At 40.7% G+C, this 20,752-nt stretch overlaps 3 protein-coding genes across 5 annotated transcripts; all 3 read right to left on the bottom strand.

Annotated features, from left to right (window-relative positions):
• Window positions 1-68: 68 nt before the first annotated feature.
• p4ha1b (prolyl 4-hydroxylase, alpha polypeptide I b) lies at window positions 69-8,092 on the bottom strand. 3 transcript variants are annotated; one of them, XM_055162549.1, is made up of 16 exons: window positions 7,775-8,092; window positions 6,114-6,190; window positions 5,594-5,690; window positions 5,349-5,500; window positions 4,828-4,965; window positions 4,481-4,720; window positions 4,122-4,342; window positions 3,865-4,041; window positions 3,493-3,563; window positions 3,035-3,100; window positions 2,316-2,415; window positions 2,184-2,237; window positions 2,031-2,096; window positions 1,714-1,782; window positions 1,477-1,573; window positions 69-1,187 (listed from the first exon to the last, which is right to left on the bottom strand). In XM_055162549.1, exons 1-16 carry the CDS (start codon window positions 7,786-7,788, stop codon window positions 1,117-1,119), a joined length of 1,710 nt encoding a protein of 569 aa, XP_055018524.1. In that variant the 5' UTR covers window positions 7,789-8,092; the 3' UTR covers window positions 69-1,116. The 3 variants fall into 3 exon arrangements, with proteins under 3 accessions (XP_055018524.1, XP_055018523.1, XP_020776697.1); XM_055162548.1 differs by lacking the exon at window positions 3,493-3,563 and having other exon boundaries at window positions 3,035-3,105; XM_020921038.2 differs by lacking the exon at window positions 3,035-3,100 and having other exon boundaries at window positions 7,775-8,090.
• Window positions 8,093-8,799: 707 nt separating this feature from the next.
• LOC129411504 (serine/threonine/tyrosine-interacting-like protein 1) lies at window positions 8,800-10,416 on the bottom strand. Its single transcript, XM_055162441.1, has 5 exons — window positions 10,397-10,416; window positions 10,174-10,304; window positions 9,882-10,053; window positions 9,528-9,664; window positions 8,800-9,452 (listed from the first exon to the last, which is right to left on the bottom strand). The coding sequence occupies exons 1-5, from the start codon at window positions 10,414-10,416 to the stop codon at window positions 8,800-8,802; spliced, it is 1,113 nt and encodes a 370-aa protein (XP_055018416.1).
• A 6,976-nt stretch (window positions 10,417-17,392) lies between these two features.
• Window positions 17,393-20,595, bottom strand: ecd (ecdysoneless homolog (Drosophila)). Its single transcript, XM_020921378.2, has 13 exons — window positions 20,266-20,595; window positions 20,074-20,191; window positions 19,913-20,000; window positions 19,633-19,811; window positions 19,379-19,571; window positions 19,168-19,296; window positions 18,951-19,076; window positions 18,787-18,872; window positions 18,604-18,707; window positions 18,265-18,493; window positions 18,105-18,166; window positions 17,818-18,008; window positions 17,393-17,738 (listed from the first exon to the last, which is right to left on the bottom strand). The coding sequence occupies exons 1-13, from the start codon at window positions 20,462-20,464 to the stop codon at window positions 17,505-17,507; spliced, it is 1,938 nt and encodes a 645-aa protein (XP_020777037.1). The 5' UTR covers window positions 20,465-20,595; the 3' UTR covers window positions 17,393-17,504.
• Window positions 20,596-20,752: the final 157 nt, after the last annotated feature.

Below are 20,752 nucleotides of genomic sequence, written 5' to 3'. Positions count from 1 at the left end.
ACACCATCCGAACATTACCCAGACCCAAAACGGCAGATGGGGAATAGCCACATATCAGTAATCAGCCACACTATCAAAACAATCTTTATTATAGAAAAACAACTCCAATGATTTAAAACAGGATTTAAAGAACACAAAGAGTGGGACACATAAATAAATGCAATATATTCAAATACTCAGAGCACTAGGTTTGTTGCATTGCATCATTATAAAAAATAGCCCGTTTATTCTTGTCAGTAGAAAGTGTGGTGCGTGAAAGCAACAGTTTATTTGGGCGCAAACATAAGCAATATTTAGGCCAAATTATTATATTATACTTTAAATGTATTTTGTTTTACATGACCAACTATGATGCCTTAAAGGTGCATTGTGTAATTTTTCTGGTGGAGTGTCTGTCAAATGCTTTTCTCCATGGAGATGTTATTGCTTTGTCTGGAATGATCCACAGTATGGCATTAAACCCTTCTATCTTCATCAAACCTGACCAAGTTACAGGTCAAATCTGTGAGGAGGCAACCCTGCTCATAGTCAGAATGCCTGTTTTTCTTGGTATTTTTGAGATCTAAAACCACCTGTAATTGAAGAAATGTAAAGGTAGAGCTGTTCAATGTCATACTATGAAGCATTCTAGGCAGAACAATGACATAACCACAGAAACAAGATCCCCAACCTAAAAGTATACAGTGCACCTTTAAATTTTAAACTAAACTAGAAGTGAGTTAATAGCAGTGCACTTGAAATTAATTTATCCTATGTTTCAAACAGCCTGTGAAGAGTCTGGGGTTAAAAACTAAATCATGAGCCAAGTCATCACGGGGAGAGAGTTCATTTGGAGTGCAGTGTGTAGTTTAGTGGGGACAATTCTCCAACTCCACCAACAAGCAGGGAAGCATCATCAGTCACAGCAATGCTAACGCTATTCTCCAGGAGCTCAACGTTACCCTAAACAGTCTCCGTGCTGTGACCCCGGCTCTGTAAACCAGTGGAGTGTTTGACAAAAGAGAGGCCCTTAGGATTCCATCTATCTGTATGTCATAGTATGCAGAGGTCTGGATTTGGTCCAGGGTGGAACAGTCGGAAGTGACCAAAGGGAACAAGAGGAGGGTATTTTCCAATTCAATCCGTTTCATTCAGGCTGCAAGGTCGCCGCCACTCCTGACCCCTTTCATGAATCCATTTGTTGGATACTGGGAGGACAAGAAATATTATTAAAGTGCCTATAGTATGCCATTTTCTCATCTATGTTGTAATGTTGTTTCCTCATCACAAACATACCTGGAGTTGTGTTTTGTTTTATTCACAAATGTTTAAAACATAAACCCTGCATATTTAGATGTTCTTCTCTCAAACAGAGGATTTTTTTGAGTATATTTTGGAGGGAACAACATTATAACATGGCTTAAAGTCAATTTGCGTAATACAGGACCTTTAAAAACACACAAAATAAGAGATATGAAAAAAGGCATGGAAATTTACCCCATTTGTTGCCCACTAGTACAGGACATGCTGCATGCCGGGTACTGTAGTCTCCTTCCCCACTAGGAAATAAGTTGTACCAAAATACTGCACTACTCTAGAAAAAAAACCAAAAAAAAAACACAGGAAGAATCAATTTAAAACCATGCTACGTTAATATAACTGTCTTTTGAACACATGACATCATGTATTCATTTGAGCAGTTTTTAATGTGTCAAGTGACTAGTTTACACATACCTTTTGAGGCCAAACTGCTGCTCCAACATCTGGAAAAACTGTGGCTCCACCAGCTAAAACATCGCTCATCTAGAAGACAAACACAAAGACTAGAGTGTTCTTCATGCAGTTGTATATTAACAAACACAATAGATGCTATCAGTTTCACACAGTTGTTTAAGCTCAAAAAGGTCAAAGATTTACCCCATAATAGTTTGAAGTTTAGGACTATATTGTGTAGTATCTTTGCAATCTGATAAATTTCACTTGATAGCTACTTAAGGATTATATGTTATTGCGATAGTACTGGTCATAGTACTGAACTAAATCATACTTACATAGAAAAGCCATGTTGCTATACGGTTCCCAGTGCCCAACTCTTTGAAGGCATCCGGCTCATCTTTCTGTGGAGAGAGAGGTATGAATAAGTTTGATGCTGTGCCAACACCACTACATTTATAACCATTGTTAATTTAAGCTTGTGGACCTACTCTTCCAAAGTCAAAATGGGGTTCATACTGTCCACCCACTCCATAATTAGCGACCTAAAGATTAATATAAAAACATTTTAAATTGAAATAATCAAACCCAAACTTGTAAGTCTTTAGCTCAAAGAGATTTACCTGGAGCTCCTCTGCTGTGTCCATTTCCAGACCTGTGATGTCCTCAATACGTTCATTGATCATCTCAACTACTGGATCGTCATAGCCTGTAAGCCAAGCACTTAGAAGCGACCAAAATGCACATTAGCAGTGATATTGTGTGATGCAAAACTATACCACTAGATGGCAATAAAGGTGTACTTTTGAAAACATGCAAGGAGCATTCATTCACCTTTAGCTTACTCCTGTTGGTATTTCCGCAGATAAACTGAAGGAATAAAATAGCTCAATGTGAATGAATGTCTTTTTGTTAGTGAACAAAAACTTGCTAATTAAGTTTAAAACATTCAGACATGCACAGAACTAAAATGTTAAAAAGTCAAGAACATGCCGTAATAAGATTAGAATCTCCAATCAGCTCAGGATACCAGGTTTCTCCGTAACAAATTCCCATTTATTTGGATAAATACTGAAAAAAATATCTACTGTTGCAAAATGATGGTGTTTATTGCATAATTTATTGTGCATTAATTGTTTTGTGCTATGTAATGACTGTAATCTGGATCCCATTAGCTGATGTGAAGTTGCAAAAAAGTAAACTTATCTGTATGACAATAGTCCATTATTTTAATAAGATATTTTAAGTAGCAGCTGTACTGAACCGTTTATGATGAATGATATTGTGCCGAATATTGTTAATAAGGAAGAATCCCGGTCTTCTGATGGCCTGTTAGCCTTACCTCTTGGAGACTCTGTACTGGGCTGTGGTAAGTTTCCCAGTTTGAGGGTCATGCACCGTGGCTCGCCTTAACTACAGTAGTTCCCGCAGAACAAGGAGAGGATTATAAAAAATGTATTGTGCAATAAGACACAGAAAGAATGGAAAGAGAAGAAAGAGCAGACAGTCACTATATTAATATGGATTATTACATAGTTCAAGTTCTACAGGAAGCTACAAATAAGCAACACAAACACAATCATTTGTCATTATTGTTTTGTCAATTTTGATCAGACTCCTGAGCAAAGATTTGTCCACTATCAAACACTTATGAAAAGCTGTTGGTATTAAAATAAAAAGATTCAAGATTTTTTAAAACTAGTACAGGAGTCTTGAGAAAAATTGAGTCAGGCACAGAATACAGCAGAGAAGCTGAGCTTCTCGGCCGATACTCTTTTCTGGGGACGGCCGTTGCCTTACCTTTTGCTGATTCGATAATGAGCCGTCTCCAGAACGCCTGTGATGGGGTTGGAAATGGTGGCTCTGCGCAGCTGAGAACCAGGAATATTATTTATCCCCCACAAACTGATGTGTGATCAAGTCATTTTTGCTTTGGTTAACTTTAGCTGTGACTTTTCATGTAACTGGTCATACAGATTATTCTTGTTAGATCTTGAGATCATGTTGTCAAGTCTCATAGAATTTTCAGTTGGTGAAACATAGTGGATTTCCATAGTAACCATGGTTATTTTTTGAAACACCAGGAGCTCTATTAATTTCTATTATTATACATTATTAACATTTGTGTACTACAGGAACGTAAAATACATAAAAAATAACTAACAAACTTACCCTAGGCTTTGCAAGCTGTTTGACTTTAGCAATTTCTTCATCAGAGATTATGTCAAGGTAGCGGACAATGTAGGGCTTGTCCCACTCATCTTGCTGCTTGACAGGAGCTAGTAAAAGTCTGGGGTGACGGTTGTTGTCATAGTAACGACAGAAAAGCCGACTCTGCCTGCGCGGGGTCTGTAGGAGAAAAGGTAACATTCAGTGTAAGTATATGAATACTTTCTTTCTAATGGAATCTCTGTCCAACAACTGCTTACCATTTTAATCCCTTCTCCCCGACAGAGCATCTCATACTTCTTTCTCTCTGGAATAAGCTTGAATTCAGCCTTTGCAGATCTCTTCTTCTTCTTCTTTGTTACTTCAACTTTGTCAGTTTCTAGGTCTTCTTTTGCACCTTCTTCCTCTGCAGCCTTCTTCTGCTTCTCAATTTGAAATTGAAAGTACTTCAGATTACCGTTGGCACGCTTGTGTTCTGGGTCTAAAGAATATACAATTAAATCATTTCTCTTTATAATAATATAATGTATAAAACATTTGCCAGTATTTTTTATATTTATCAGAGCTTATTACTTTTTCTATATTCTTTTCTGGAAATTTTTACAAAAGAATTACTGACCTATGGCAAGCAACTTTTTGGTGTAGTCCAGGGCCCTCTCCATCTCCCCCTGCTGGTAAATAGCATAACTGAGGTAGTCGAGCACAGTCACTTTATCCAGAGTGGACTCTTCTCCTTCCTCAAGCTGTCTCAGGGCCTGTGCCATCCAAAGCTCTGTGTGGTAGTAATCTACCTCAGTGTAAGCAATTTTTCCAAGCTCAAAGCAGTCCTCTGCTGTCATGCGGCTCTTGTATGTCACTCCTATAATGAAAAAAAAAACAAAACAAAAAAAACAGTGTCCCATGAATATTTTGAACTCAGTACATTAGATGAGGCAGGGGATCTGTAAAAGCTAGACTATTCCTGACCAGGTAGATCGCCTGTGGAGATTGTGTTGGAATCCAGCCTGTAAGTGTCTTGTAGCCGCAGAAGGGCTTTGGCAGCTCCAGTCTGGTCCTCATCAGAAGGGAAGTACTGCCTTTGGATGGTCAAGTTGGAAATGAATCCTGGAGAAAAAAAAGGAATAAATAAGTAATAATTAATAAAAAAATTTACTTCATCAAGTAGTCTCTGAAGTGGCAGTGACCTGGGGTGTCATTTACAACATTTTCTTATGCAATATGCATGGGGCAGAGCGCCATGTGAATTTCCAAAACCTCTACTACTGAGGTGTAGGGCTTTGCTCATCCCTACATCATTAGACATACACACTAGCCCAACAAAATTCTCTCATTCTTTTATAAACGAGTCCCCAGCTCTGATTCTCTGGTTTGTCATGGTTTCTTTTTTATCCATCTCCTCTAACATTAATAAAGATGTCCTGGATGGACATAAATCTTTTATTCTTCTCAGCTCTTGGTAAGTTGTGAGATAAACTATTGGTACTTACCATCTGTGGTGTCACTAAGCACAAGGCTTTCCAAGTTTCCCCACTCAGTATTAAGCCTTTTTACCAACTTAAAGGCATTTACAGGGTGTCCCAGGAAAGCTTCAGGGTCTTTAGTGGCTGTAGTGGTCAGTGAATCCATCTTATCAGCCCACCTAATACAAACAAGGTATATTTTATTCACCTTTCATGACATATTAATTTAATGAAAGATATTCACTTAATGATTAGCATAATGACAAACTTACTGTTTGATCTGAGCCAGCTTGTTCTCTTCCGCTTTAATGTAATCCTTTAGTGAAGTGACAAGATCCTTTTCTGTATATAGCAAATCTGTCATTTGACCTAGGGAATACACAGAATATGCAATGCTAAATGCATATAGTAAAACACAAAGCCATAAGCTAAGAACATTAGAAAAAATACAGAAAAAAAAGATACTGTGGTACCCCATTTAATACAGATAAAAGTGTGTAGTTTTGTACACATTTGAATCTCAATTCCAAATGCACAGATATCTATATATGGATCCCTGAACACTAACCGTGTAGTTTATATTTGTGCAAAAGAGATTTGTCAGTTCACATTTCAGTCTTTAATCAACTAGACAATCTAGACGCCAATGTAAACTTGAACAGAATCCTATTGTTAAAATCTAAATTGTACATCTAATCACAATGCTTGTCAGAATAACTGCAATATAGAAGATTTTAAATTGAAAAGGGAAACATGTATTAAAATTAGTTTGACATTGCATCTATATTTTACCTATGGATGTGAAGAAGTCTGCTGAGACAGACTGTAGACTGCTTAACAACAGTAAACACCAGCACAGATGCTCCATTCTGAAAGAGGGTCAAAAGTATAGTATATTAAGCCATACGAATAATCCACACACTGTAAAACAAGTGTTATATCCTGGTCAATATTTTGAGCATGATAGCAAGTCAAATTCTGGAGTGTTTGCCCAATGCCCACACATTGACTGCAAGGTTGGTAGTTTCATCCCAGCGTCCATTGCTGCATACTGTTGTTGTGTCTTTTGGCAAGACATTTATTTATCATAGTAACCTCCTCTAAACTGTCTGCCTTATGCCTGTCATGTCATTTAAATAAGACATTTAAAGCCAACATGGAAAGAGTAAATTGTTAAAAAAAAAAAAAAAAACTCTTAATACACCACATGAAAGTGTATGTCTGGGTTTAGTCTCTGTGACTCAAGTACACAGTGCCATGATCACTAAGGAGTGGCACTGTCAGCCCTCAACCATAGGCTAACTCTAACTGTAGAAATATAAATAAATTACCTTGACACACATTTCATCAACATTATACTTTGTCAAGAATAAATAAATACAAATATATCCTGTAGTCCAAGTACAATATGGTCTAAATTGCGTATGACAATCACAAAATGTAAAATAACTGACCAAGAACATGTCATTATTGAATATACTTAGGAACAAAGCCGGAAAGGGCTATGTTTGGAATAAGCTACTTGAATGATGCAACGTTGCTTTCTTGGTAACAGTATGATTCTGAGCTCAAAGACTAGTTTTACAAAAACCTTTGCATATAAATGACATTGAACATTTGAGCCAATACCGTTTTAAATGCCATTAAGATATGCTATGTCACACATTGATAGACAGATAGATCCAGATAGATTACCATGGTAATGTACCATCTTACTAGTGCCACAATATAGTTCAGTTAAATTTCTACTTAAAACATTTTATTTCCGATAAAGACACACATTTTGTCTGTATTTTATGTTTGAGATTTCTCTAATGGGAAGTGCTGGACGGAGGAACTACTGCCACGTCTTCGCCCCTCCCCGCCGGGGACTCGTGTGCGCCCTGCGCACTTCAATGGACTCCCAAAATCTGTACCTGCTCCAACCTGTCAATAACCTTTAAACCTCAGGCAAAATAGAGGGTCATAACTTCACATCGGCAAAACATTTATGCATGAAAGCAAAAAAATAAATTCTGTCCTGTAACTAAAACACATGGTGGATTACTGTCGCTTTCACACTTTGGAGAGATAAAGTTGGGAGTTCTGCAGCACTGTAGAGCATCCCACGATGGCTGCACAGGAATGCGTGCCATTACTGTGGATTAGCAAAAGTAGTATCTTACGCGTGAAGCCTGGACGAGAGAATACAAAGTAATGAGTGAATAAACTTTAGTTGTGTAGCATAATGTAAAGCGCGTTTACGTTTGAGCTGGGTGGGGCTGAGCATTGACTTTCTGTCGTGAAAGTTAACTTTTTCAGCTAGCTTAGCTGCGTTAGCTTGCTTTATATCTGTTTTTATAGTAACAAAATGCTAACCCTCCTGAGATGTGCTAGGCTAACACTCTCTTAACTCTGTTTTCTGTCAGATTTTCTGTCGCAGAGATTCATTCTATATTTGGTGAAAGTTTTACCTTGAGAAGAGCATCTCGCTGCAGAAAGGCTGCCCCCCGGCGTTTTCTCCCTGCTCCGTTCAACTGAGAGAGGATGCGTCTGAAAAAGCCTCCGTCTGAAATTTAAGCTAATCCGTGGGCCATGGATGGGTTGGATTTGTAAAAAGTCAGCTATACGCTACGTGCCGAATCTCACATCCAAACTTGAAGCTTCACGAGATTCAGTGGGCTGTCTTTGGTAAATTGTAAGGGAGGGATCTTCTGTTGACCGCGGAGAGACACCCATGGGTGAATATTTAGAGTGAGCCTCTCATAAAGCTGCATACACATGAAAGGCTGATTTAGACTGTTGCACAGAAAAGACACATAAAGGAGTTGGGGGTGAGGTGTCGCACTGCCACGCGTAATAAGGGAGTCAAAGCAGTGTTCATGATGGGCGCAAACTTGCATGCATTTAAAACAGATTAGATATTAGATTGACTTATAACGTATTCAGGGTCGATATTTCAATTGCAAATGATTAAACTAGTTTCACTTAAGTTATTTTGCTTTCCATTGGTACCAATTCTGGAAAATTCTTTCAGGAAGAAGGCAGAGGGATTCCAGTTGCTGTTGGGGGTGGAGTTTAGTGTGTGTGAGTTCAAGCCTGCAGTTTACAGATCTTCGCTGCAGCCCATATCTGTCCATTTACATTAACACAACAAACAACACTTCCTTATTGGCTTTACTCAAATCAAGTCATGGAGACTTGTTAAATATTTTATTGAAAATCTATCACCAAACAAGCATCTTAACAGTACCCATACAGTAGTTACACTTTGGAGCCACTGTAAGAGTTGTGATGTTTTTGTTATTTAGGCATAGCACAGACACACAGTAGGGGTTTGTGGAAACAGGAACAGGCCTACTGGCAAACTTGTGGAGGTAATAACAGGCCTACTATAAAGTCTATCAGTCCTCGTAGTGCAAAATGAGCTCATTGTTAAAACAATTTCCCATTTGACGATTTGAAATATGATTAATAACAACTCAGTTGAAATCCACTTTTATCGGCGAATGTCATCCAGTGAGGTGAGTCTGCTCCCAAACAGCAGTTCTTCATAGGTCAGAAGCTGCTGCAGAAAGTTTATGTTGGGCGCTGTGCACGCCCGCCTCTCCTTTAACCAGCGCAGGGCATGCAGCAGAGACCAGTGCCTGTGCTCCATGAGGAAGGCTAGTGTCAGGGCCGAGCTTCGACTCCTGCCCATACTGCAGTGCACCAACACCCGGCCTGCCGGCACCCCCTTCAGAGCCTGATGGATAAACCTGGAGGCCAGAGGTAGTGCCTCCACCAAGTCCTGCTGAGCATCATCACTCAGGGGCAGCCTCAGGTAGCACAGCATGTTGGGGAAGGCATCAGGACTGTTGGCTGTGGCATTAACCACATGGGTGATGTGGAGGTTCTTAATGATACGGTAGTTTTCTGCCTGAGCTGCTGAGCCTTGATACAGGGCCCCCTCCAGGATCTCTGAGGGGTAAATGGTGAGAGTGTGGCGCTCTGGTTCGAGTAGAACCATATGAGAAGTGCAGAGAAAAGGATAGAGGGTGTTAAATGCTGTGAACCCTCCCAGAAGAATAATAGGGTCCATTCCCAAATCACTGAGCTGGAAGAAGCAGCGCTGGAGATCAGGGGAGTCTGTCCGGGCCTTCACACTGCCCACTGAAACACATACACCATCATTTACATAAACGATGACCGTCACCTTGATATTAAGTAGAAGTGTGTGTTTCTGACCTGGACTGCTGCCTTCTTCTGCATACAACAGTATTATGGAATACTTCTGTAGCTCTATACAGCTGATTAGACAGCCCAGCTCAGGGTGAATCACTGTGACACAGGCCCGCGCTGTCACCACGTGGCTGTCCTTGTACCTGACACATCCATAAAATACTCACCATGAGTTGTACACTACGCTGTTTTCTGTTTTATCTTTTTTGTGCATTGTAACTTCTAGGCATATACCATTTCAATATTTGTATAATTTGTTATAAATAAATGTGTTACTTTATACTGTGTTGCTTTGTGCAGGATAATCAAACGGTACTCTTGTACCAAGCTCAGAGAAAGGCATCCTTCTGTAGCACCCACCTCTCTGCACTCCTGCAGTCCAAGATGAGGATATAATATGGATCGTAGAGCATTGGCTGGCCCTCCTCTGCATTCAAAAGATTATACACTTGTAAGGGGGTGATATAGCCTCTCTCTACACGTGCAATTTCTGGAAGCAAGGGCACCAGGATCTCCTCGGGCTCACACGCGTCTTGGAGGTAAATTGTAAGAAAAGTATTTTTTGAGTTTATGGCATATATCCTGAATTTGTGTACATTACACAGTTTCATTCTTAAAAATAAAGATAATGCTAAGTACTCCTTGGCCTTACCTTTATTTTGGATGGGAATAATGGAGGAATGGTCACTGTCTGTACTGTTGACCTCTCTGTCAGAGACACTGTTTACAGTTGGGATGGTGCTGACAGCCTCTCTGGAGGCCACTCTGCAACTGTTATTCACTCTGATGTAAAAACAGACATAAAGACAAACATCGACACCAAACTAATTCCACATGTTGATATCACAGCAGTGTAATAAGAAGAAAGTTTGTACCTGGACAGTACTACGCCCATCTCGTTTGACTCCTTTGGCAGATGCATCAGCTGTTCCCACCTGCCCTTCATTAGAAGAACATGCTATACAGAAACAAAAATCCAGAACGTCTTAGAGAACATTTCCAAACTGATAAAGATTTGAAAACTCGCAATGCAGTATTTGTTTTAGGTGGTCACTGCCGTGTCTCAGTCCTGCCCTTATTTTAGCTGGTGGTCTTGGAAACGGAGTTACAGTTAAGTGCTTTAGAGGGCCACAAGGGAGCTGGAGGTGACAGCTGACTGTAAAGAGACCCACAGTCCTTGTTCACAAAATAGTGGCTTACATTTTGAAAGTATATTTAAAAAACAAATTCTATAAAATTATTGAATGTGGTGGGACATATGATGGAGAGACGGACTCTGGAAATTAAAACATAAAGATGATAATTATGATATTCACTTTTTATCAATCAGAACACAGAGTGAGAGATCAGAATCACTTTTTATATAATTCATGTTGTGACATTAAAAAAGTTTGACATTCTTTAGATAAATGGGACAGAAGCATAAATGGTTGTGCTGGACAACCAAAAGGGTCATAGATGGTCATCATAGCTATTCTTCATTTAACTATTTGACAGAAAATGGCCAGTATAAAAGGAACTAACCCATCACAATTTGAATCTAGTCGGACTTATTAAACAAAATCAGAGAATACAATCCCTATCTTTTTATTTTACACTTCAGTGACCATCAACAATACCAGTGAATGGAGGCAGAGCCAGAAAGAACAGGAGGTTCCCAGCTGTTGCCATAGCACTGTGAGTGAATGAATCAATTAGAGCCCCTCAGTTTGCCATTGTGTTTGTACGGACCCTGGGCTCTTATGTAAACAGACCTGTTTACTTTGAAGGCGCATGGAGATCATGTGACCTGGGACACCATCCTGTGTGGGTTTTTGAAGAGCCAGAGGGGCATGCAGTGTCCCAGGGTGAGGGAGAGTCAAGATAGGGGATAATATAGGGGATCAATGTCACAAACAGATGCTAAAGTCTGGCACTAGGGCAATGGTTTGGACTAGCCCTCTGTGTTTACTGTAAGTCAATAAAAAAGGATTTCAGATGACATCACTTTAAAGACCTATAGTGACAAGGGGTCAGATAAAGTAACCATAGTCATTTGGGGTGTGCATTGGCTTGAATCTGACGATACAATGCATATCATGCTATGCATGTCACGATTCAATATATCATGATATATCCCAATACTATGAATGATATATTGCAATTTATCAACAATTATTTCTAATTGCTGGGTTTCAGATGACATCACAGCATCCTATAGGCCAATAATATTCAATACAGACGGGGGGCAGCTAAAGTAAATACAGTTAAAATGTAGGTGTTTGTTGTTATATAGCAATTTAATGGGTTTAGTCACCAGTAGAAAACATAACATTAAAGATTTGTTAATAAACTTTTGGATATTTCATGACAAAGTACAATGTTACTAGTAATAAGGAATCTGTCTCATCATCACATTCTAGAATCTGAAGGACACCAATGATATGGTCATCTACACATTCAGCAGAACAGAAGTGTATGAAATATAATTTTAAATTTTTTTTTAAATCATGAGAACAGTGAATGTAACAAATGCATTTTTGTGCTATATATTATTTAAAAATCAATATGATGCATTTTGAATTGATTTGAGATTTGTGCAGTGAAGAATAACCATATTTCGCTGAATAGATTTTTTCTTACACCCCTAACAGTCATGTTACAAACTTTGATTCATGTAGCAGCACAATAGACTGTCAGAAATATGAATTTATATTTAATTAATAAGTGTTATCCACCACAATATTAGAACGGAATTGAGTTGAAATCCTTTTTTCATCCATATTGTCTAATACCACAGCTCTAGTTTGTGACCAGTTTTATGAAATAAAATGAATGATCAGGTAAAGAGCCAGATAAACTGGAATACAATTCACTAGCAAGAACCATGCCACAACAATGGAATATGATAAAGATATTTATTGACGATAGATAGATAGATAGATAGATAGATAGATAGATGTGATGGCTGGGAGGAGACACTGGATGAGGGCTCTGTCTCAGGTGGTCAGCCCAGCCGATTCAGGACCCTCCATCCCTTGTAGATGACGTCTTCAGGCTGAAGAAGAGACACAGGGAGGAGGGGGTGGAGAGAGCGGAGGTAGGCGGCTTTGTTAGGATATGCCTCTATAAATAGGGTAATTGAAGGTGTGGTTGAGCCGAGCTGTGGTTCGCTGAGGTAAGTAGCGGAGGGAAGTTGTATATCATATCAACTCCACATAAAGTAAGTGCAAAGTCCCCGCTGTTGAGGGAACAGTGCTTTACTCAGCTGATCATTTACTATCTGTCCATCTGGGCTCACAGTTACAAGGGTGGAGTACAAACATGTTTTCTGACACTATGCTGGTAAGTCTTGGTGTAATTTATTCATGATACTTTTGTCTTTGCTAAAAATCTATTAATCTTGTCTTGTGTTGTTCTATAGAGAATTTTCTGTGGAAAAAAGACCTATTCACAGAATGAATGCATTATATGTAAAAGGTAACTCCACTTCGCGTCACCATTATTACTTTGTAAATTAATCAGAATATTATTTTTTATCTCATTATATTTTTATTTATCTTTGGTAAGCAATACCAGCTGATTCTTATGCACATTTATTTTATTGATTTTACAGTTAATATTAAGTCACAAATGATAAAGAAGCCACAAGGAAATTGATTTTTGTCTCATTTCTTACAGTTCAGACAGAGTGAAACATGGCTGGTGTGTCTCGCTTTTGAAGAGTCTTCTCTCCAATCATAGTCTGAAACCACTGGTGCCCACTCTTTGTCTACTGCTCTTTGTGATCTACAGTCTGGGAGATAAACTACACAACTTTGTGGCTAGCATATTCATCCCACAATACCACTATCCATATGCAGTGGCCCTTTCCTTCGGGCAGGTTGGTATGGAACAAGCATGTTAGTAAAAGGGCCTTATTGTCAATCATTGCTACAGTTAACCTGAGAAGGCTAAGTTATTATTTTTGTAAACCTCTGAGTGAGTTTGTCTGCTGTTTGACTATGAAGGACAAGTCATACTGGGGGGTAGGAGGACAGCAACTGTGAGAAAGGACAAAATCTATTGATCATTAACAAATTAACAATAAAAATATATTGCTGATTCATGGCTGGCCTGTTTTAAAATGACAACAGTGAATGTAATTGATTTGATTTATTGATTTGGTTTGTGTAGTTATACAAAACAAAAGTCTGACTATTTTGAATGGTTATTTCTTTACATGTGTAATGTGACACCAGGCATAGCAGTAAATAGCATTGTTATTTAGGGATTGTGTGTGTGTCTATTGACCACATGTCCTTCTTCCTAGGTTGTGACCTCTCTGTTATTTTTTCATCTACTGCATTTGTCGGGTGCAGTGTCTCTTCAGAGTTACTCCAGGGCACTTGGTGAGAAGCTCCTTGTGCCATCTATCTGCAGCAGCATCTATGGCGTACTGTCCATGTGGGCCAAATCCAACAGCTCAAGCTCCAGTCTGTTTTACCTTGTTCTGCCTCTGCTACCTCTCCTTACTATGGTTCTGAGTTCCATCCTCAAGCTGCAGTCTCCGCTGTCCACACATATCTTTGTTTTAATTTCCTTCTTTTGTGGAACCTCTCTTGTCATCAAAGGTAATGAAGTGACTTTTTTTGGAAGCTGAAATTTACAATGTCTACAGAATCAGTTGATCTTTCATTTACTGTTTGCTTCCAGTCTCCCATGGTGTGTCTGGTATGGAATTTCTGGAGTATATTTATGCACCCCTGGCATTGATCCTCTTCTGTGTTTCTCTGATTTGGCTGGCAAAAGTGTCACAAGTGGAGCATCAACATCCCGTCAGTTCCCAAGCCTCAATTTTTGACATCTACTATGCTCACTTGGTCAATCAGGTCGGGGTCTTGGGTGTTTTGTGGCTGCTACATCCAGACAATCCGTGGCATGTTTTGAGTCAGGGAAGCTGGCACAGTCTACTCTTTTATGGCTATCTGTCCGCCATTCTACTTTTAGGGATGGTACTCAATTTCTTTATCTGTATAACTGTTTTGTGTTTCTCACCTGTGGCTGCTGCACTTCTCCACTGTGCATACCCACTTGTTCTACCTTTTTTACAGTCCATATAATGTGATAAGGATGGTTCAATGTGGATCCCTCAGAGACCTTAATATGTCCAACTTTTTTTTTTTTTTGGACAACTTTAAGTTTATCATTGCACTTTGGTTCTAAAATATGACACGATATCCATGAAAACTTCAGATATCTCCAGTATTTCTATACATTTTTAAAGTTTAACATTTAACAGTTCAAACATTTAATGTATAATATAATTTTAAGCTAATATTTACATCCCAGAATATCTAGGATTGTGTTTAAAGAATAGGGGAAAATAATTGGCGGGCCCTTCCCCCATGGGGCCCTGGCTGGGCTCAGTCCAGGGAAGGGATGTGGGGCCATCCTCCTGTGGACCCATCACCCATGGGAGGATCCATATGGGTGATCTGGGCGGCATTTGAACGCGGGAGCCTCGTCGACCCTATCTCCGGAAATGGAGACTGGCTCTGGGGACATGGAATGTCACCTCACTGGGGGCGAAGAAGCCGGAGCTTGTGCCGGAGGTTGAGAGCTACTGACTAGATATAGTCAGCCTCACCTCCACGCACAGCTTGGGCTCTAGAACCGAACTCCTTGAGAGGGGCTGGACTCTCCATTTTTCTGGCGTTGGCTGCAGGGAGCAGCGGCGGGCTGGTGTGGGCTTGCTTATTGCCCCACAGCTTAGCCACTGTGTGTTGGTGTTCACCCCAGTGAGCGAGAGGGTCGTGTCCCTGCGCCTTCGGATCAGGACAGGTCTCTCACTGTTGTGTCGGCCTACGGGCCAAACAGCAGTGCAGAGTACCCGGCCTTCTTGGAGTCCCTGGGAGAGATACTGGAGAGTGCACCAATCCAGGGACTCCATTGTTCTACTGGGGGACTTCAACACCCATGTGGGCAATGACAGTGACACCTGGAGAGGGGTGATTGGGAGGAACGACCTACCTGATCTGAATCCGAGCGGTGTTCTGTTATTGGACTTCTGTGTTGGTCACAGTTTGTTCATAACAAACACCATGTTTGAGCACAAGGGTGACCATTAGTGCATGTGGCAGCAGGACGTCGTAGGCCAGAGGTTGATGTTGAGGTTGATCGACTTTGTTGTCATGTCATGTCTGACCTCCAGCCGCGTGTCTTGGACACTCGGGTGAAGAGAGGGGCAGAGCTGTCATCTGATTACCACCTGGTTGTGAGTTTGGTCCGCTGGTGGAAGAGCAAGCCAGAAAGACCTGGCAGGCCCAAGTGTATAGGTCTGTGGTGCCTGTCGCAGCGGCAATTCCCCGAACCCAGTGGTGGACACTGGAATTAAGGGATGCCATCAGGCTGAAGAAGGAGTCCTATTCCTTGTTGGCTTGTGGGACTCCTGAAGCAGTTGACGGGTACCGATGGGCCAAGTCTGCTGCAGCCCGTGCGGTCGTGGAGGCAAAAACTCTGAGCTGGGAGGCGTTCGGGGAGTCATGGAGGAGAACTATCAGATGGCCTCATAGAAATTCTGGTACCCCTTCCGGCACCTCAGGAGGGGGAAGCAGTGCTTCACCAACACTGTTTACAGTGCAAGGGGAGAGCTGTTGACCTCAGCGGGGGATGTTGTTGGGCGGTGGAAGGAATACGTTGAGGTTCTCCTCAATCCCAACGACACATCTTCCAAGGAGGAAGCCGAGGCTGGGGACTCGGAGGCAGACTCATCCATCACCCTGGCTGAAAATCACTGAGGTGGTTGGCAAGCTCCTTGGTGGCAAGGCTCCGGGGGTGGATTGATCCGTCCAGAGTATCTTAACTCTCTGGATGTTGTAGGGCTGTCTTGGCCGACATGTCTCTGCAACATTGCGTGGCAGTCTGGGATAGTGCCTCTGGACTGGCAGACCGGCGTGGTGGTCCCTTTGTATAAGAAGGGAGACTGGAGGGTGTGTTCCAACTACAGAGGACTCACACTCCGCAGCCTCCCTGGTAAGGTCTATGCCAGGGTACTGGAGAGGAGTATCTGGCCGATAGTTGAACCTCGGAGTATGGTTTTCATCCTGGTCGCGGAACACTAGATCAGCACTACACTCTCCATCAGGTGCTTGAGGGTTCATGGGAATTTGCCCAACCAGTGCACACGTGCTTTGTGGATCTGGAGAAGGCATTTGACCGTGTCCCTCATGGTGTCCTCTAGGGGGTGCTCTGAGAGTATGGGGTTCAGAGCCCTTTGTTAAGAGTTGTCCGGTCCCTGTATGACCGGAGCAGGACCTGTGTTCACATTGCCTGTTCCCGGTGCATGTTGGACTCCACCAGGGCTGCCCTTTGTCGCCAGTTCTGTTCATTGTATTTATGGACAGAATTTCTAGGTGCAGTCAGGGGCTGGAGGGGGTCCGGTTTGGGGGCCACAGGATCTCATCTCTCCTGTTTGAAAAAAGGACCTGGGCGCCTCCCTCGGGAGGTGTTCCGGGCATGTCCCATCCGGGAGGAGGCCCCGGGGAAGATACAGGATAGGCTGGAGGGACTATGTCTCTTGACTGTCCTGGGAACGCCTTGGGATCCCCCTGGAGGAGCTGGAGGACGTGTCTGGGGTGAAGGAAGTCTGGGAGTCTCTGCTTAGACTGCTGCCCCGTGACCCGGCCCAGGATAAGCGGAAGAAAATGGATGAAAGGATGAATGTTTAAGTGATCAGGACAAAGATAAGTTTAAGTAGCACATTTGTATGATGTTAAAGATCACTTCTGCAACAGAAACACATTCCTTTCTAATTTGCATGTATGAAAAGCCATATAACAGAGTTAGAGTCATTATTTGAATTTGGTGTTTAACCTTGTCTTTAGGATTACAAAGAATCACTCACCAAAACATGACTTTTAATATATACTTTATAGAAAAAAAATTATAATAAAAACGACCATCCCCATTACATAGAAACATTAGTTTATCCATTCAGCAATACTCAGTTAATCTCAATTTGTTTCATGACGGGTCAGAGTTGGGTGGCAAGTGAATACCTAAACTCTGCAACAGGTTAGATGCAGGTCCAGCCAGACCAGCCTGAGAGCTTAATGACTCCAATAGATTTGTGACTAGATTCAAGTCTATGTCTAGAGGCTGAATGTCTTCTTCAGTCTCTTCAACTCCTTCATTCCTGTTCAAACTACCTTCTCCAGAAGAGATAGAGGAGCCACTTTGGGGATCTGTCTTGTGGTTCTGCGAAAATAAAAATAAAAAAATTCAACAATTTTGTATACTTTTGAAACAATATGAAAATGCATTTTCATACATGTACCTGATTAAAACTCTGCCCTATATTTGTGCCCAGTAGCTCCTCATCCATTTGGTCCATGTATTTCTTAAGACTATCCAGTGTCTCAGGTCCGTTCATTTCTGATGGAACGGAAAACTCTCTTTCATCTTCTCCACCATCATTGTCATCGTCATCTAAGTCATCTGAATCAAGTTCTCCCTCTTCACTGCCTCCTAAATTAAAGTAAAATAAACAAAAGTTCATTTTAATGCCATTTGAAAGAGAGGGCATGCTAAACACATATTTCAATTTGGTTATGATTTACATACCTAGTAGTCTGTCCAATGCACTGACCATTGAATTTGGGTCAAAGCTAAAAGGTTGACTTAAGCTAGAAAATTAACACAAATGAGAAATCTAAAACCAAATAAGCTTTAAAAAAAATGTTAAACTTTTTTCTGTATTCTATTCTGACAAATGTCTTCTCACCGGGGCAGCTCAGCTCCCTCATGAGATGATATGGCATTCAGGAAGTTTTTCATTCCCTGACTGACAGCTACCAAACTGTATCCAGCATTTTCATTCACTTGGCTGTCAACTGGTTCATCTTTGCTATAGCTCACACTGGATTTTTGGAATTCCACAGCATCACAATCTTTGGCTCTTTCTTGTAACATTTGTTCCAAATCCTGTTCTGTAATATCCAGCCAGCTGTCACCTTTCAATGACAAAACATAGAACACACTAGATAGTAAATAACGTATCTCCCGGGCTAGATTTGATATTCCATTGACTACCATTCATTTTAATGGTAGTTGTTTCACTTACTGTCCTCTGGGGGGAGCTGTGACTCCTTTTCTTTGAGCTCTTCCAGGCTAAAAGGAGGAAGACTTTGCAACATCTTAAGTACCTCGTCACCCGGCGATAAAGCACTAAAATACATTTGCAATTGCATATTTTAAGACCATTCCAGAAATATTCTAATGATAGCTACCACCACAATAGACTTACTTAAATTCAGAATAGACAGACTGTTTGAAAAAGTTTTCAGCTCTGTATAAAAGGTCTTTGAAAAGAGTTGAGCCCTCAATTTCTCCCTGTGAATTAAAGAATTCATGATTAAGTTATTTCTCACAGTATGGGACAATTACGGCATAAATCCATGACGGACATACCCTGAAGTAGCCATTTCTTTTCAAACATTCAATAAATCCCTTCCATTGAGGGTTACAGCTAACTGGAGCGTTAGGGTCTGAAGACGGCATTCTGGCCTTTGAACACAAAATCTCAAAACCATGTGCCTAAAAAGAGAAATGCAAATATAAAGTACGGCTGAGTGAAATTATGTGTGCGATATTTAGAAAGTCAAAGTTCCATTAAAGGGGATTTAACCAGTTTCATGCCCAGCTCATGAGCTTTGTACTTGGGATCAGAGCGTGGAGGCAGCGCATAGCCACTCCTACGATCGGGAGTGAACTGTTGCTGCTGTAGCTGAGCAAACAAGCAACGAGTGAACGTCACCTGAAAACGTACACAAGTGACTTTTTTTTAAATTGAAAAAACAGTAAAAAATTATAAAACAAAACACTGTAGAGCTGGATACCATAGCGAGGATGCGTGTATCTGGTGGAAATGTCTTGAAGCTTCGACAAGCCTGAAGATCAACTGGGTCCCGCAGATAAAATGCTGATACAGCAGGTGCCACAAGATCAGGGCGCTCTGCTAATATCAGTGCAATGCCTGCGGGTATGAAGCAGTGGGCATGGTGAAGTTCAGTTTGAATCCTCTCTGGGTACCTAAAATAAATTTATATTAATATGCATCATAGGTATTCTATAACTTATATAGCTTATTTACCCCTTAAGTCTCCTTCTCACTGCAGCCGAAATCTTACTACTTGGATGACATGCTTCCGGATTGGATGATAGTAGTGACAGGGCTTGAGCCAAACTTGGTACTTCATCTTTAGGGATACCCACTGTATTTGAAGGAGTATGGCAGGGGATCATGTACAGGTCCCCTCTATAAATAAACACCTGTAATATATAAAGACATCATGTGGTTACCAAACGTGTGAGATGTGTGAGGTGTGAACAAACATATAAATATATATATATATAAAATTGACATAGCTCACTCTGTTTTCACTAGTATCTGGATTTAACCACTTGGGTAAATAATCTGCTGCTTCAATTAGAAGAAACTCCCCATCATTATCTTCAACTCTGCAAGAAAAACATGGAGGTTAATAGATTATTCAACCTATGTTTGTTTTTGCATAATAACATAATATCATACCTGGCTGCAAGCTCTGGAAATGCTTCTGTTATTTGCTGAAGAAGGTACACTATAAACCACTCATCTTCCACATTATCTGTAAACTGGGTGCTTCCTCCCAGATGAGCAGGAATATCCCCTAACATAAAGTTTAATTGGTTAATACACATCATATGACCTGACAGGCAATAGCAAACAATTTGTTGGTGTTACCTTTCTCTGGATATAATTTAAGGTTAAAAGGCTGATGGTGCCAAATATACCGTGCCAGGAGCGTTGCAAATTTTCCCAAAATTTCCTTAATTAGATTAGCGAGAAGCTTTTCTACTTGACAAGTGTCCGAAATTTGAACGAGAAAGAGTTTGTACTGTACGGTGTCCTCTTGGGCCACTTTCCTCTGAAGCACCTCCATAATTTTAGTTTAATTGCCTAAAACTACAAATAACAGGCAACTTGACGTACCACGCTTAAAACCTACAAAACGTTCCACTCACGCCACTGTTGTTTGGGTCCGACGATGTAACTTGCTCGACTCGACACAAAACACGGTTTTAAGACCATTATTTTAATGCAAATACGGTAATATATTTAAATGATTAAACCACTGAAATATTACATACAGCATGTTTAATGTTAATTTAGGTGAGTTAGATTATTTTTTACCCTCATACTAGTTAAACCTATATTCTGTTGGCATTGT

Source organism: Boleophthalmus pectinirostris, unplaced genomic scaffold, assembly GCF_026225935.1.
Source record: "Boleophthalmus pectinirostris isolate CB_2022bp ecotype Guang Dong unplaced genomic scaffold, ASM2622593v1 HiC_scaffold_5, whole genome shotgun sequence".
Classification (NCBI taxonomy): domain Eukaryota; kingdom Metazoa; phylum Chordata; class Actinopteri; order Gobiiformes; family Gobiidae; genus Boleophthalmus; species Boleophthalmus pectinirostris.
Note: the sequence above shows the minus strand (reverse complement) of the source record. Positions and strands in the feature narration are given on the sequence as shown.

Coding starts and splice junctions, on each gene's coding strand:
- p4ha1b (XM_055162549.1), bottom strand. Junction 3,564..3,864: donor AACAGCTTGCAAAGCCTAGG/GTAAGTTTGTTA, acceptor CCTGGTTCTCAG/CTGCGCAGAGCCACCATTTC. Junction 1,574..1,713: donor CAGCAGTTTGGCCTCAAAAG/GTATGTGTAAAC, acceptor TTTTTTTTCTAG/AGTAGTGCAGTATTTTGGTA.
- LOC129411504 (XM_055162441.1), bottom strand. CDS start 10,416: ATGGGCGTAGTACTGTCCAG. Junction 10,305..10,396: donor ATGGGCGTAGTACTGTCCAG/GTACAAACTTTC, acceptor TTTTTACATCAG/AGTGAATAACAGTTGCAGAG. Junction 9,665..9,881: donor GACTGCAGGAGTGCAGAGAG/GTGGGTGCTACA, acceptor TGGATGTGTCAG/GTACAAGGACAGCCACGTGG.
- ecd (XM_020921378.2), bottom strand. CDS start 20,464: ATGGAGGTGCTTCAGAGGAAAGTGGCCCAAGAGGACACCGTACAGTAC. Junction 19,297..19,378: donor ATACACGCATCCTCGCTATG/GTATCCAGCTCT, acceptor GTACGTTTTCAG/GTGACGTTCACTCGTTGCTT. Junction 18,167..18,264: donor GAGGGAGCTGAGCTGCCCCG/GTGAGAAGACAT, acceptor TTAATTTTCTAG/CTTAAGTCAACCTTTTAGCT.